General features: G+C 37.5%; 1 protein-coding gene across 1 annotated transcript in view; it reads left to right on the top strand.

Moving 5' to 3' along the window:
• The window catches only part of SH3BGR (SH3 domain binding glutamate-rich protein), a 57,032-nt gene that overhangs the window by 4,805 nt on the left and 35,607 nt on the right, over positions 1-16,620 (top strand). The window contains 2 exon segments of the mRNA XM_008584238.1: positions 4,578-4,763; positions 14,173-14,253. Coding sequence (XP_008582460.1) covers positions 4,578-4,763; positions 14,173-14,253 — 267 coding nt within the window.

Below are 16,620 nucleotides of genomic sequence, written 5' to 3' on the forward strand. Positions count from 1 at the left end.
CCCCCCCCCCCCCCGCCAAAAAGTTTTGGCGGGAGGGGGGGGGGGGGGGCAAAGGGAGAGAGGACAGTCCTTGCTGTTTCCAGATGCACAGACCCCAGAACCATGATCTTTAAGGACAGACCCTTATGGTGGCTTTTGGGTTTCTCATCCTTTCTCCATTTTGATTGTCAGAGTAAATATGGTGGGAAAAAACGTCTCTTGAATTAGATTGAACTGGATGTAAATCTTGGAAAATTCATCAAATTCATTAGTCTCAGTGTTTTGTTTTGTTTTTTTTTTGTTTGTTTTTTTAAATAGCGATCAGAAAACCTATGTGGCATGGCTAGTGTTACAATGAAATGAGATAACAGTGTGCTGGGTCCCTGACAATGTGGGTTCTCAACTGATGGTACAAAATTCTTTTTCTTGCATCATCTTATTCAGTTTTTACCAAAACCCCATGGGGAAGGCATCATTATATCCATTTTGCAGATGAGGAAATTGAAGATCAGAGCCTTTGCTCAGATAGCAACCTTGCGAGCTAGCACAGAAACACAGGTCATCTCTGACTCCAATCCAGTGTGCTTTTTACTACAGTACATTGACCTCAGTTGGAAAGGCTCCTAACTGTACAAGACAATAAATGGGAGGTGCTGCTGTCAGATCACTCTGACACATTAGAGTAACTAACAGTGGCTGGTGACTTCAGGACAGAGAATTTACAAGTGGATGTAACAGGATAGGAAAACGGAGCTCTCTGAGCCTCCGTCAAATCCCAAAGGCTCCAAACAATGACACAGACCCTAAGTACCCCCAAATCCTGAAGATCCATCACCCAGGAGAGACAGTGCAGCCTGTGGGGCCAGGATCAGCCCATGGCACCCTGGACGGTAGGGAAGGGGCAAGGAGAAGAAGTGGAGCGGGGGAGTGTGTCTGTGTTGAGAACTAGTGGGGTGCTGTGCATGGCCCTCCCCCTGAAACCATAAGGGTGAGGAGCCCTCCCAGAGCTCATGTTGTGTTTTTGGGGGTCAGCTCAGCTGGCCATGTGGAGAAGAGCTGCACTTTGCGAGGGCCTAGTGGGGCTCCTTGATCAGGGACCCACCTAGGGGGAGGACTAGGGGGAGAGGGGCCCCACCCTAGAGCCAGGGCATTGAGGTATGGCCAAGGTGACAGTGCCATACAGGTGAGCACACGAGCTCACTCCCCTTCCTCTTCCCTCAAGTGCCCCCAAAAGCCTGATGAGCAAATGCATTTGGCCCAGTTTAAATAATTGGTGTTTGGGGAGTACAGGAGGCAAACAGATTTTCTTCTTTTTTCTTTTTTTGGGGATGAAGGCTGAGAAATAGCACTTAACACAATGTCATGCATCCAATAGTCACTTAACTTACCTCGATGCAATTGCTTGTCTTGTGAGGACTAACAGTAGGCATGATCTTCCCTCCCATTTTCTCTATCTCTTTTTGCCTTTCTAGTAGTAGAAACCTAAGTTAGAACCTTTGGAAATGTTTTTCATCTACTCACAAATGTTGGAATAAAATATAATCCTGTTTTCATCCCTCAGGACCTTAAGTCCTGAGGCATGATTGATAGAAGTGGAAATACAAGGGTTCTTCAAAAAATTCATGGAAAGATTTGTATTATCTTTTTTTTTTTTTTTTTTTTTGGCTGACCGGTATGGGGATCTGAACCTTTGACTTTGGGGTTATAACATTGCGCTCAAACCTACTGAGCTAACCAGCCAGCCCTTGTATTATCTTTTAATTCTATTTTTCCACAAATTTTTTGAAGTACCCTCGTAATGTTGGGGAGGTAGCATGGACCTGGGCCAGCTGCTACCAGGCTGACTCGGGCTCCCAAGTGGGTATTGGAGAAGAATTTTGCAAGATGAGCACACAGGGATTTGACAAAATAAAGGGTGTTGCCTTCTGAATATTTGATTAAAAGTAAACCTGCGTAAAATGAAGACATCTTTACTCTTTGAAAATATCTAAAGGAATAAACACTTTATAAAATGGCACGGATATTTATGGACAGGTTAGAAAGGATGGATAGAGAATATGATTAATTAAAATAATGATTTAGTCCAACAACCTGTGATTAGATCTGATGGGATTTTGTAAAATTTAAAAATTCAGCCATGAAGCTGTGGAATTTGGAGCACAGTTTCTGCATGGAAGAGGAGAAGGTCTGGGGCTACCGCAGCACAGCTGTGGGTGTGCCTAAGGGGGAAGCAGGCAGCGAGTCCTTTTGGTTCTTACGGGTGTGGTGCATAGGAATTGCCAGACAGAGAGTCCTTATGCCAGAAGTTTAAGGGAAATTCCATCATTCCACATCTTTCTGTGTAATTCTATTTTTTGTCCATGCTCGCCCCAAACTGAAATATATGTCCTGAGTCTTACTGACTTTAAGTGTTGTATTGTAGCTAACAGCAGCTTTTAATTTATTGATCTAATGCTTTTAGTCCCAATATCTTTATTAGGCTGGGTACAAATGTTAATTAAAAATTCAGTGTGTGATTGTCATTTATATATATGTGTATATAATTTATATACAATTATATATAAAATTTTATATATAATTTATATATATTTACTTTGTTAATTTTTTTAAAATTAAAAAATTTAATATGAATTTATACTGTATATGCTATATATAATTAAATCATCACCCAAACTAAATTACATATACATTTTATATGTAATTATATATACATATAAATACAGGATTTACATACAGTTTGGTTTGGGTGGTGATTTGATTCCATGGCTTAAGCACTGTATGTGTCTGTCTTCCTTATTTTAAGAAGCACCCTATACAAGAGTCATTGATAGAATTATTCATTTTGGCAAAAATGAGTAAAATATGTTATTTTTTTGGTATACAGATCTCTAAGCCAGAATTTGGGTTTAACCAAAAGAGGGTTTGAATCTAGACATTAGATTGGGGACAGGTGTGTACCTTTTACAGCATTTATTTGGAACCCTCAAAGTCTAGTCCTTTTGCTGATAAACAAGTTACAGGAAAAAGATAAGAGGCCCTCACACCCTATTAAACTTCTTTAATGACTTGTTTTCATTTTGAGACAATATTCAGAAAAATTGAGATTTTAGATATTTTCATGTCAAGGAAAATATTATTTAAAATTTTAATTTTAATCTTAAAAATGACCATATTTTTGCCTCTTTATCTTCCTTACTGTGTTCTATATCTATTGTTGTGAAAATGAGTTCTGTGCTTTTTCCCACCCAAATTAGCAGGTTAAAAATCTGTTCACGTGAAGAACTAGGCACAATGTCTTGTGCAGGGTAGAGAGTCAATAAATGACTGTTGATTATTGGGTTGATTATGCTTTGTGGAAATTTCTCCTTGGGGCTCTTAAAATGGTGTCCACAGAGTCTGCTGTAACTTGTTTACCAGTATTTATAAAAGATGGCATCATGCATTTTCAGGAGTGAATTCTTTGAAGAGAGAAAGTTGTTGTAATTGTTTATGGGGAGGAGTTCTACACTATACAGATGACTGGTTAGCTCACTTGGTTAAGAGCATGGTGCTGATAACACCAAGGTCAAGAGTTCAGATTCCTGTACTGGCCAGCTGCCCACCCCCCCCCAAAAATTCCAATACATAAAGATGGCTGTATTGATAGGAAATAGCAATTGGTAGACATAGTCATTACCCGGAAACCACAGGTAGAGTAAAGGGCACTCAGCAGTTCTCTCTTAGGTGCGGCTGGCACCACACTCTCAGAGAGGAGATGGGTGTCGGTAGGAAAGGAGAAATTTGTGCAAGAATAGGGTGATTTTACTGTTACTTTTTTTTTTGTTTTAGGAGAAATATCCACCAGGTTTTTCTAGCCTTTCCTCTGACCTTCCCCTTCCAATAATCTCCACGTGCGCTTTTCAATTCCCTGTAACATTTCTTTTTTTAAAAAAAAAGATGACTGGTAAGGGGATCTTAGCCCTTGACTTGGTGTTGTCAGCACCACGCTCTCCCAAATAAGCTAATTGGCCATTCCCATATAGGGATCCGAACCTGTGGCCTTGGTGTTATCAGCACCACACTTTTCCAAGTGAGCCATGGGTCGGCCCTCCCTGTAACATTTCTAAAGCTACTTTTAATTCAGTGTGACTCATAACTTTTCATAACTTTGAATGAAATGCATTTTAGTATTTGTATACTTGGTGTTTGAATTTCACAGTAAATTATCTTTTTTCTCTTTTGTGTTTCCTCTTCTCTAACTCAGATCTCTGCTCTTCCTAACTAATTCTTGATTACTTTTTGGACATTAAAACTTAGCAAAGAATTAAAAGTATTTAAAAGACCTCAAATCAAAGATAAGAGGATAATATCTCTATTCTGATTAGGTTGGTTATACCATGATTTAAACATTGATGATATTAAAATTCCAGAATTTAAATAATCACTCTGCTCATCTTTTATAGTAAAGAGGTGTGATTTTATTGTTTTCCTTGTTTGAATACTTTACGAAATTATTTGTGTTGTGTGGCGTAGCTAGAGAAACAGTGAAATTTATGGAAATGTCAGTGAAACATTTTTCAAAAACAGCCTGATAATTATCTTTCTCTATTCTTGATTAGATTAGGAAGAAACAGCAAGAAGTGGTGGGCTTTTTGGAAGCTAATAAAATAGACTTTAAGGAACTGGATATAGCCGGAGATGAAGACAATAGGAGGTGGATGAGAGAGAATGTTCCTGGAGAGAAAAAACCTCAAAACGGGATTCCTTTGCCTCCCCAGATCTTCAATGAAGAGCAGTATTGTGGGGTGAGTGTTTGGTTTCATTGAAAATCCTTCTCTGTGTGTGTTTATCAGAAATCTTTAAGGCAAATTAATTTTGAGACAGCATTTGAAATTGTTGACAACTGTCAGGTCTTGATCTATTTCTACCATCTAATACCTGGGTAGTAGATCCATTGTGAATAATCAATACTTAAGATTTAGAAAATGGTGGAAACAATAACGTGATGATTCAGAAGTTTTTTGAATTATTTTAGGTTCCTTATTTTATTTTGAAGAATTGAGGTTACATGTTCAAACAAAATATGCATGTACTTAAAAAGGAATTCTATTCAACCTTGCAGTGTGCCCATGTGGACCCACACAGACACATAGCAAGTTTTCACTTTTATAAAGATTGATTTGCAGATGTAAAGTTTTACTATAGATACAAGATAAATTTGTATTAATTTATCTAATTAATTTAAAAACTGTTCTGGACATTTTGATTAACAGCAATTTTATTTTACACATTTAATAGTTCATTTCACCATAAAATCACTTTTTCCTCAGAGTTTACAGATTGTACTTAATAAATTAAACTGTTGAAACATTTTGCAAACTCAAAGGACATGAGAAGTGGAAGTTATCTTAGGGGTCATTGAAGCCATCTAGACATGTCTCTGATGAGGAAACGAGGGCTCTGTAAAGTAGAGGAATTGCTCAGGGTTGTGCTGTGTTGTGCTGGAACAAGGTGCAGGAATCATTTTTTTTCTTTTTGGCAGTAGAAATTCTCTTTATTCTTTTTTTTTTCTTTTTGGTCAAGTTCTTTTTGTTTTCTTTTTCTTTTTTTTTAGTTGAATGAATTGATTATACGTATTTTTGGGGTTCAGTCAGTGTTGACATATGTTGATCAAATCAATATTATTAGCAAATACATTATTACAAGTCATACTTATTCTTTATGTCCCTTATCCAGTCTCTCCCTCCCCTCCCCCCTCTGATAACCCTAGATTTCTTCTCTCCTTCTGAAAGAGTAATGGTTACTCTGTTGATTTGTTGCCTAGGTGATCTGTCCAATGCTGAGAGAGGTGTGTTCACGTCCCCCACTATTATTGTAGAGTAGATGCTTCTTCTATCACTCCGAATGATCACTTTTGTGGAAAAGTGGAAAAAATTCCACTTTTGTGACAGCCGTGGCTATCGTGGTGGCTGTGGGGGCCACCCACATGGAAATGGTGTTTTTGGTGTGCTCCTTGCCTGGTTGCGGGAGGAGGTTTCGGTACCCAACTCCAAGCTTCAGGACCCTGGGTGGGCCCCGTGGCAGCAGTGGCATGCCAGGAATCATAACTCACCTCTTCTTGCTACACAGAACTACTCGTTCTTTATGTTAGGTTTTCTTTATTATGTTTTCCATTTAAAGCACCTGTCATTAAACTAAAGCCTGAGGGCCAAATCCTGCCACTGTCTGTTGTAGTAAATCAAGTTTTATTGGAACAAATGATGCTAATTCATTTATCTGTTGCTGTGGCTGATTTCCCACCATGACAGAGTAGTTGTGGCAGAGACCATGTGACCTTCAAAGCCAAAAGTATTTACTACTTGCTGTTTTACAGAAAAGATTTTGGATCTCTGGTTTGAAGCATGAATTGTTCAGTACTTGGGGGCTTGTATTAGTTTCTTAGGGCTGCTGTAACAAAGTACCACAAAGTTGGTGGCTTAAAACAACAGAAATTTATTTTCTCACAGTTCTGGAAGCTAGAAGTGTGAAATCAAGATGTTGGTGCAGGCTTTGTTGCTTCTGGAGGCTCTGAGGGAGAATGTGTTCCATGCCTCTCTCCCAGCGTCTAGTGTTTGCCGGCGATCCTTGGCACTCATTGACTTGTAGAAGTGTTGCTCTAGTCTCTGCTCCCAGCTTCACATGGTCTTGTCTTTGTGTATCTCTGTTTTCACATGGCCTTCCTATAAGGACAAGAGTCATTGGAATAAGGCTCACCTTGATCCAGTATGGTCTTGTCTGAACTAGTTACACCTGCAAATATACTGTTCCAAATAAGGTCACTTTCAGAGGTTCTGGATGGACATGGATATGTGGGGTATACCATTCAACCCAGTACAGGGCTGTGCCAATCTACATAGCTTTGTTAACATTTTTCAAGGGCTTAGCTAAAAGTTTGGTGGGTGTGGGAGTGTTTTCAAACAATCTTAATTGGTAAGCACATATTTGGGAGAACATAATGGTCCAATTCAATTCTCCCGTGGATTTAACCCGGGGCTTCCAGAATGTAGACAGGATTTTCTCTGTGAAGAAGAGCCCCTCCTTTCCACCTGCAACTCCTGCCCTCCCTACAAACACATTTCTGAGCATTGTAGCTCTTGTTGGATAAGGAAAGGGATAATAGGTTCTTTTAGGGTGGTGGTGGTGAGGAATTTTGATTTTATTTTGTATAAAACAGTTTCTTTTACTAATTGAAAAATTAATATTTAATTAATATTGATATTAAAAGTAATATTAATAAACACTGAAGACTTAAAATGGTTTAAAAGGGTCTCCAGTGAAAATTATTCTGCTCCCATTTCTGACCGCTGTCACTCGAGCTGCCTTCCCCTGAGTGAGGCTGGCTCTGTGGGGATATCACACAGGGCCCCAGGCTCAGGAGGGCTCTGTATTTGGTTTAATACTCTGCTGTTGCTGTCTTGACATTCTTAATAATTTTTGAACAAAGGGCCCCTCATTTTCATTTTATACTGGTCCCTAAAAATTATGTAGCCAGTCCTGCTCAGAGGCCACCAATGCTGGCAATTTCTTGTTTGGCTTTCCAGAAATTTTCTATGTAATTTACAATCGTGTGTTACTTAAACAATGGGAGTGTTCTATATACACTTTGTTTTGTTCACTTAATAATTGCTTCTCTGAGATCACTGCATAGCTGCACAAAGCCCTTATTTTAATGGCTGCAAAATGTTCCATTGTGTGTGACAATTTTTTGGCATAGTTCTCTAATGGAGAACATTCAGGTTGTTTTCAGCCCTTCACCATTACAAACAATGCTGCAGGAATCAACTTTATACATACAGATCTTTGTATCCAGTATGAGTGTATAAGTGTAGGATAAATTCCTGGAAGGCGTGCTGAGTTTAAAGTACGTCTGTATCTCATATTATGATAGGTATTGGCAAATGGCCCTCTAGTGTGGTTGCACCAATTTACATTTCCATCAACCAAGTTTGAGAGTGGCTAGTTCCCTGTGACATTGACAACACGGTGCTTAGCACACTTTTGGATCTTTGGCAATCAGTTAGATAAAAAATGGATTCTCACTGCTTTGACTTGGATTTCTCCCTTTCTGGGTGATGTTGAACATCTTTTCATACTATGCTTATGAGCTCTCTCTGTTTTTTCTATGACTTACCTATGCATATTTGTTGCTGTTTTTCTATAGGTAATGTTTATTGGTTTGTAAGAGTCTTTATGTATGAAGGAAAGTAATCCTTTGACTACCACACAAGTTGCAAATATTACCTCCATATTTTTTATTTGTCTTTTGACTTTTTCAAGGAATTTTTTTTTGCAATACAGAACTTTAAAATTTACTGTGTAGACAAATTTATTAATCTTTCTATGCTTACTGTACTCTGAATCTGTTTAGAAAAGCTTTCTGTACTCTAAAATTATCAAAAGAATGGTCTCACGTATTTATTTTAGTACTTTTCCAGTTAAAATAAGATATTAAATCTCTTACTTTTGCTTATTTTGACCATCTTTTAAAATTAGGCTAGTTATTGTAGAGACAATATTGAAGTATGTAGCTTTCCACCTATGTTGACTCCTAGGGTAAAAGTTCTACAGCTATTTTTTGCTATAAAATAAAACCTAAAAACCATCTCTTATCCCATTTTGCTACGATTTAGCAATTTTTTTTTCATTTTAATTGTGGAAGAGAAATAAAAGTTTTCCCGAATAATGACTTCTATTTTTAAGATATATTTTCCTATTGTAAATATGAATCTGGTGAAATAAGTTTATACATTATTTTATGTTTAACTGTTTTTAATTCTTTTCAGTTCTTCCTTCAGAGAGGTGTTAGTAGTTTATCTTAGGAGAAGCTTTGCTAAATTTGCTTTTCGGCAGTTTATGAACATGCTTAACAAAGTGCATTAATGAAGTGGAGGTCTTTGTTTCCAAAAAGTAGGTAAAAATGATTATTTGTATATTAGGTTCAGGTTTTAAAAGGAGACTCAGAAGTTCTGAAGGATATGTCAGGTTTAAAATGGCATAAATCTGGAGAGTTAGAATGTGTATTATAAGAACAACTGTTATTTAACTCATCTCACTGGTTTCTGAGGATTCTTGAATGGTCAACCGTGTGCCATACCTGATGACGGCAGCGGGTGGAAGAGAACCTCAGAGACAAGGTTTCTCTACCCCAGGGCAGTGAGGTGATTGAGTGTCAGAGGCAGTCTTGAGTACCATTTTCCCCCTGCTAGTTTGAACTCCTGCTGCTCTGTGCAGAACTGATGAAGATGTTATCCTGAGAGCCATGGCAGACAGCTGTTAGTTGAAGAAAGGAGACACCAGACGGGAAGCGAGGCACAGTGAAGGCCAGGTTACCCGCCTGGCAGTGGAATACAGACTGGAAGTAAGCAGACATGTCTGTCGATGACAAGTTGGAATCTGTGCGTCTTAGGCCAGGTAAGGGCTGTGGGGTCTGCCTGGGACCAAGGCAGCCTGGGCCTGAACACAACCAAGGGGACCTTGACCATTCAGCGGAGAGGCAGGTATTTTGGGTACTCAGGATTTAAGGAGGGACAGGATGTAAACCCAATTAAGGTGGGGATAGGGCTTTTCAACACATTGATGCTACTGAACAAACTATTTTATGTTCTTAAAAATTTATTTTGAAATATGCCACATATGATAAAAATATATGGTTTAAAGAGGAATGATGCAGTGAACAACCATATTCACATCATCTGGTTTAAGAAGGGTGACATTGCCAGAAATGTAGAAGCCCACTGTGTGCTGCTGTCTCATCACATCTCCCTCTGTCTGCACCAGAGATAGCATTGCAGTGGATTTTGTGTTTACTGTTCCCTTTTTTTTTTTGTCTGATCTCGCATGTACCTAAGCAGTATCTTGTTTTGTTTTGCCTGTTTTTGAATTGTGTAGAAATAGACTCATACTGTGTGTATTCTCTTTGACTTACTTCTTTCACCACGTTTTTAAAGATACATCCATGTTAACTGGTTTTGTTTGTAGTTTATTCACTTTCACTGCTCCACAAAGGCCAATTGTGTGGTTTCTGGTTTTTAGCTCTTGCAAACACTGCTGCTAAAGGAATGCTCTCAACAGGGCTCCTGGTGACATTAGAATTTCTCTTGGTCCTTTCAGTAGGAGTGGAATTGCTAGGTCATATTTATGGGCATGTTTACCTTTAATAGATAATACAAAGTGTTTTTTAAATGGTTCTACCAATTTCCACTCCTGACAGTAGTGGGTGAGAGTTTTCAATGTTTCACATTGACATTTTTTGCAAACCTTGTGAGTATGAGATGGTAACTCATTGTGGCTTTAATTAACATTTCCCTGATTGCGAATGAGAGTGAGTAGCTCTTTATATGTTTTGTTTGTTGGTATATCTTTTGCACATTTTTCTGTTGAGTTTTTGCCTTTTCCTTATGATGGCAAGGATTTGTTATACAGTGCAGAAGACACTAATCTTTTGTTGATTATATGTGTTGTAGGTATCTTTTCTCAGTTCATGCCTTGTCTTTTTACTCTTCTCTAACCTGAAATCAAAAATATGTTCTCCTATGTCTTCTAAAATTTTTATAATTTTAGCTTCATATTTACTTCTTTAATGCATCTAAAATTAATATTTTTTGTAAATGGTATGAGGTAGAGACATAATTGCAATTTTTAAAAATTTGGATAACCAGTGGTCTCATCCACATTTACTAAATAGTTCATCCTTGCTGCACCTACTCACAATACAGGTTCTGTCATAATCATTTGTGTATTGTATGGGTCTGTTTCTGGGTGTTCTGTCTATTTATGCTCCAGTGCCACTCTGTCTTCATGATCACAGCTTTATAACGAGACTTGCCACCTTCTTCTTTTGCTTCTTCTAGGTTATTCTTTGCCTTTTCATTTTAACTATTTTGTTTGGTTCTGCAAAAATTCCTGTTGGGATTTTGATTGAAAAAGTATTGGATCTATAGATTACTTTGGGAAGAATTGTGAAGATACTTTTTTATAGAGGTATTCAATTCAAGGATATGCCTATCGCATCATTTATTTAGGTCTGAAATGTTTAAATTTTCTCTATACATATCATATTTTTTTGGAGGCACTTCACATTTTTTATATCATCTCTTTTTTCGAGTTGCATTTTCTCCCTGATTATTGCTAATACAAAAGTAACATTTCATATTAAGATTTGTATCCAGCAACCTTGCTAAACTCTTATTAATTGTAATAATTTGTCTGTATATTATTTTGTAACTTATATATAAATATTATAAATATATATATAAATTATTTAAGTTTTTTTTTTTTTTTTTTTTTTTTTTACTTTATTAAAAAATTTTAAAAAATATATAAAAAATATTTAAATTTTTTTTTTTTTTTTTTTACTTTATTAAAAAATTTTAAAAAATATATAAAAAATATTTAAATTTTTTTTTTTTTTTTTTTTTTTTTTTACAATATATCTCTGTCTTCTTTTCTTGACTGGTGAGGACTTTTAGAACAATTTTGAACAGAATGTTGATAATAGGTGTCCCTGTCTTGCTTTTCATTTTAAATATAATGTTTTCACTATTTTCCCACTAGGTATGATATATGCTAAAGTTTTGTGTAGCTTCCTTTTATGACATTAGTTTCCTAGTTTGCTAAAACATTAAAAATAATGTCATGAATAGATGTTCAACTTTATTTAAAGCTTTTTCTTGTACCAATTAAGGTAAACAAATAACTTTGCTTCTTTAATTTGTAAATATAATAAATTATATTTATAGATTTCCCTGGTGTTAAATCACCATTTTGTTTCCGGGAGGAACCCAACTTGGTTGCAATGTATTAACTCTTTACATATTGCTGGATTTGATCTGCTAATATTCTATTTAGGATTCTTAATATATGTGCATGAAAGAGATTGAATGAGATCATACTGTCCTTTTCTTTTTTCTTTTTTTTTTTCCTTTTTGTCTTTTTTCGTGACTGGCAACGGATCGCAACCCTCAGTGTTGCGCCCGTACTGGACCGGGACCGGCAACGGGATCGCAACCCTCGGTGCTGTGCCCGCACCTCGCTCAGCCAGTGAGCGGCTGGTCTGTATGTGGGATCCGAACCCTCGGCGGGAGCACCACCGCGCTCCCAAGCGGCGCACTGTAGCATTGCGCCACCGGGCTGGCCCCATACTGACCTTTTCTAATTTTGGTATCCAAAGTAGGTAGGCTGGCCTTATTAAATAAGTTGGGGAAATGTTCCTATTTTTTTTTTTTTCTATTCTCTACGTACCTTTTATCAATTTATTGCCTCTTGGCTCTGAACCCAATCGTTATTACAAGGGGACCACAACCCTTCATGAATTCTGGCTTGTGGTTAAGAAGTCTCAGAGAAGAATATTTTCCCCACACTCAGCACCAAAGTTGAATCAGGGAGGTTCCCTTTCTATTGTGTTCTTCATGGTAGGGCTACCAGAACCCTCTGGAGTTCTGCAGTGTGTATGCGTGTGTGTTTCATGAAACTTTTCACCTCGACAAGGCTCCAGTCTTTCTCCAGTTTCTCCTTTCCCCTCTTCAGCATCAAAACTCTCAACATGAATGGTGGCCTTGGTGTATGCTTATTCATAGGAGTCACACTCCCACTTGGCTATAATCTTTTCTTTTGTGCCATGTCAGCAAAGCATTTATACTTCTTTCTTTTCTTAATTTGCCTCTTTTTAAAAATTTTAAAATTATTTTTATTTTTATTTGCAAGACAGTGTTTCTGGGCATGTAATCTGCGATATTAACAGAACTGAAAGTTGAAAAACCATTTTATACTCATTATTTTCTCTCTATATTTGCTTGCATCAAGTCAGAGATAATGACAAATTGTTTTCCAGCCCTCTGAAGATGCTGAAGATGCTATTTGTTCCTAAATTGAAGCAAAAGACAACTTAACTATAAGAAAACCTTTCTTCCCTTGAAAGTTAGAATTGCTCAACAAGAGAAGTTATCAGATCTTTATCTATGGAATTTTTGAAAAATAGCATAAATTTACCGTACTACATTTTACCTACTTAATACTACTACTACTGTGTGATCTCATGTAATCTTTTAACACCACCTAGTAAGCGTGTGCTTCAGGAATCAATCAGAATTTTTGATGCCAAAGCTCTCGCACTTACCCAGGATGCTATATTCCCTTCACCTGAGATTTGAGGCAGCTTCCGAAAATGCATTGAGTGTAAAAGAATAAAATTAATCACTGAGAGACTGGGGGCAACATATAGGAAAATAATAAATCTTTGAATAAGATTAACACACAGGAATACATATCATTTTCTTCCCAATAACTGTGGCCTATATTTGGTTTTAAGCTTCTTAACGTACAGTAAGTGTAGGGTAGGCAATAATACAACTAAACTGTTTTGAGTATTGTCCTGTTCAAGCTAAAACAAACTCCTGTTACTCTTGGGTCTTTCTGCAACACTGTTGAAATTTTACATCATGGCCCTGATGACAAAAACTGTCCATAGTAAAGTATCCTGGAGGAATATCTTCAATGTTTTAGTTATAAAAAATGAAACTCTTCCAAGCTTTTGACAACCACAGTACTGGTGAGTTGGTTTAGGGCTGGACCCACCTGGTGGAGGACTGATCCTGGTGGGGCTGAGGTGGGGGTAGAGCTTTATTGAGCATCAGATTTTAATCCACTACCCAGTCTCGGATCATTCTACAGTTTTTCCCATTTTGCCAAAACAAGTTCCCCTCTAAGTCCTTCATGATCTTGTGGCTCCTGGTATTGGAAGGGCCTGAGATGAATCTGGGCCCTTAGAGCTAATATAATAACAGTAGGAAAATCCTTTGTTGTCTTAGTCTTAGCTGATGAGGGTCCAAATCCATATGACCAAATCACAAGTAAACCAGCTGAAGACTTGAAACTTTTGGAAAAGCTATTTACTATGTATATTTGAATGTTGTCAGCAATTCCTGAGCATGAGCAGGTGTGTGTTTGTGTGTGTGTATGTGCTGTACAAATACAATGAAAGCGTATAAAAACAAGTGTAAAATTCATGGTTAGATATTGTAACTTTTGGGGTTTGTCATCTTTGACAAAGCAGCTGGGATAAACTTTTGTGTTAGTTCTTAACTTAAGGACCAATAAACAAAAAAGATCAATGTGCGTAAATATACTGGCTCACAAGTGAACAGTGCATTTAAACATGTGTTTTTCCTTTGCTTCAAGGACTTTGACTCTTTCTTCTCTGCAAAAGAAGAGAATATTATTTATTCGTTCCTTGGTTTGACTCCCCCTCCAGGCTCACAGGTAAGCTTGAGTGCCCCATTGGGGCGTAATACAGGTTACAATAAATGAAGATAGAAATCAGCCTCCAAGACCATTTAATAAATGATGATCTTTAACATGATTTTAATATACTTCTTATTCTAATTAAGTCTTATACAAAGAGATAATGCAAAGTTTTTACTAAAAAAAGTTCCAAAATTATGCTTTTCCTATTTTTACTATGTTTTCACTGTTATAGTAAACTTTATGATATCGAAGTTAAGAAATATCATTGCATGTAATAATCTTGTGTATTAATTATATATGTAAAAACACTTGTATTAGTTTCCAGGTTTTTTTTTGGTATAGTTTTTTGTTATGAATTGACCTCTCATGCAGTTTATATTACTTAATTTCATAATGATATGTGCCCCTACATAAATTATTTCTATTGCAAATGAATTGAACTTTGCTCTTTTAGTCTGATAAAGAGGGAAAAAGTAAGATCTAAATTCAAAGTACCAGATAAATTTCACCAGGTTTTTTTCCTCCATTGTTATCTCTGATTACATATAATTACATAGAGAATTATGCTAGTAAGCTAATGCCGTGAATTTGAATGTTTAATGTAGATCACGTGGTTTCACTCTGTGCCGTGGCCTCTGTGTTCCTTACCTTAGCCAAGAATCATAACTCTCCATAGACACAAGTACACATTTGTTTAATTCATTTATTTCTTAATTGATTTGTTTGTTTGTACCTAGATTTATTTCAAAAGAGATTTCTGATGACTGAGTCCAAATTAATTCTCACTATATGAGAAGAAACTCAAAACCCACACCTTGCAGAGGTGGGTTTGCAGAGCCATGTAGACGTGCTACCTTTCAGCATTTTCAGGCAGTAGCATTTGAGATTTCTTAGTGCTTAGGTTACACATGCAGGTCTAGCACTAATTATTTCTCCAAATGGCAACATATAGATTTTACAATTGGTAAATGGTTCTATAGGGGAAAATATTTCCTTTTAATGAAATATCTTTTTTGGCTTTGGCCAGCTTAAATGCAGCATATTTCACACACTTTATTACAGTTTTAAAAGGTGCTAACGGCTATTACATGCAATGTAATATTTTTATTTGATATAGGACTTAGTTAACCAACTCACATTAGTTTAGTATTACATTTAAGAGACGGTGTCTTAGTGTTAAGGTACATTTCTTGGTAGGGATACTCAGATCATGTGTGTCCTGAAAGATGAGAAAGAGAGGTAGAGTGAAGGGTGTGTCAGGCAAAGGGAAGAGCAAGTGCAAAACTCCTGAGGCAGGGAAGAGCTTAGAGCGTTCCAAGAACTCCATGAGGCCCATGTGCTGGAGTGAGGGGAGGGGCACCATGGGAGTGGGGAGTAGCAGGTGTGTGGTGTATGAGCCATGACAGTGCTCTAGATTCTATCTGAGGTGCAGTGGAGACATTGTAAGGGTCTTAGGAAAAGGAGTAAAGTAATCTTATTTCCTTCCTTAAAAACTCATTTGGCCACTGTGGGTTGAATGGATTAAAGATGGTGCCAACTATTATAGTAACACAGATGAGATGTCATGGTGGCTTGTGTAGGGTGGTGGGGATAGAACAGAAGAGGCATGGATGATTTTAGAGTTTACTTTGGAGGAAGCATTGCTAAGACTTGTTGATGGATGGAAGGTGGGGGTATTGATGAAATGAGTGATTAGAAACTTGTCCTGATGGAGGACCATATTTACAGGGGAATGTTAGGTTTGAGTGAAACATCTAAGTGGAGACGTGAGCCAGGCAGTTGCATGTCCACCTGCATCTCCATGAAGTCTGGTTGGAGAAACACATGGAAGCCACAAGCGTTTGGATGGAGGTGAAGTTGTGGGAGGTGCATGCAGATAAGTAATGAGAGAGGGTCCAGCAATGAGGCCAGACTGGGGGTGGGGAGGGCCGTCAAGCTTGAAATTGGATGGGGGATGAAGAGCAGCCAGCCGAGGAAGCTAGATAGAGAGGCTGCGAGGCGGGGGGAGACTGGGAGCGTGTGGTGTTAAAGAAGCCTGGGGGGAGCATTTTCCATAGGAGAGGGTGAGGTTAGTTATGTCAGATGCCACTGCGAGATTGAGTCTGGTGAGGACAGAAGAGTTAGCTTTTGACATTAGCTTTGACAACACGGAGGTCACTGGTGGCCATGGCAAAAGCAGTTTCTGAGGAGTGGTAGAGAGAGAGCCATTGTGGAGTGGTAAAGGAAGGACTGGTAGTGAGAAGGAGGAACTATATGTAGACAATTATAATGGGGACATTTTTCTTTTTTTTTTTTTAGGCATTAACAACTGAACTGTTTATTTTTATTTTTATTTTTTTATTTTATTATTTTTTTTATTTTTATTTTTATTTTTTTATTTTA

Source organism: Galeopterus variegatus, unplaced genomic scaffold, assembly GCF_000696425.1.
Source record: "Galeopterus variegatus unplaced genomic scaffold, G_variegatus-3.0.2 Scaffold3184, whole genome shotgun sequence".
Classification (NCBI taxonomy): Eukaryota; Metazoa; Chordata; class Mammalia; order Dermoptera; family Cynocephalidae; genus Galeopterus; species Galeopterus variegatus.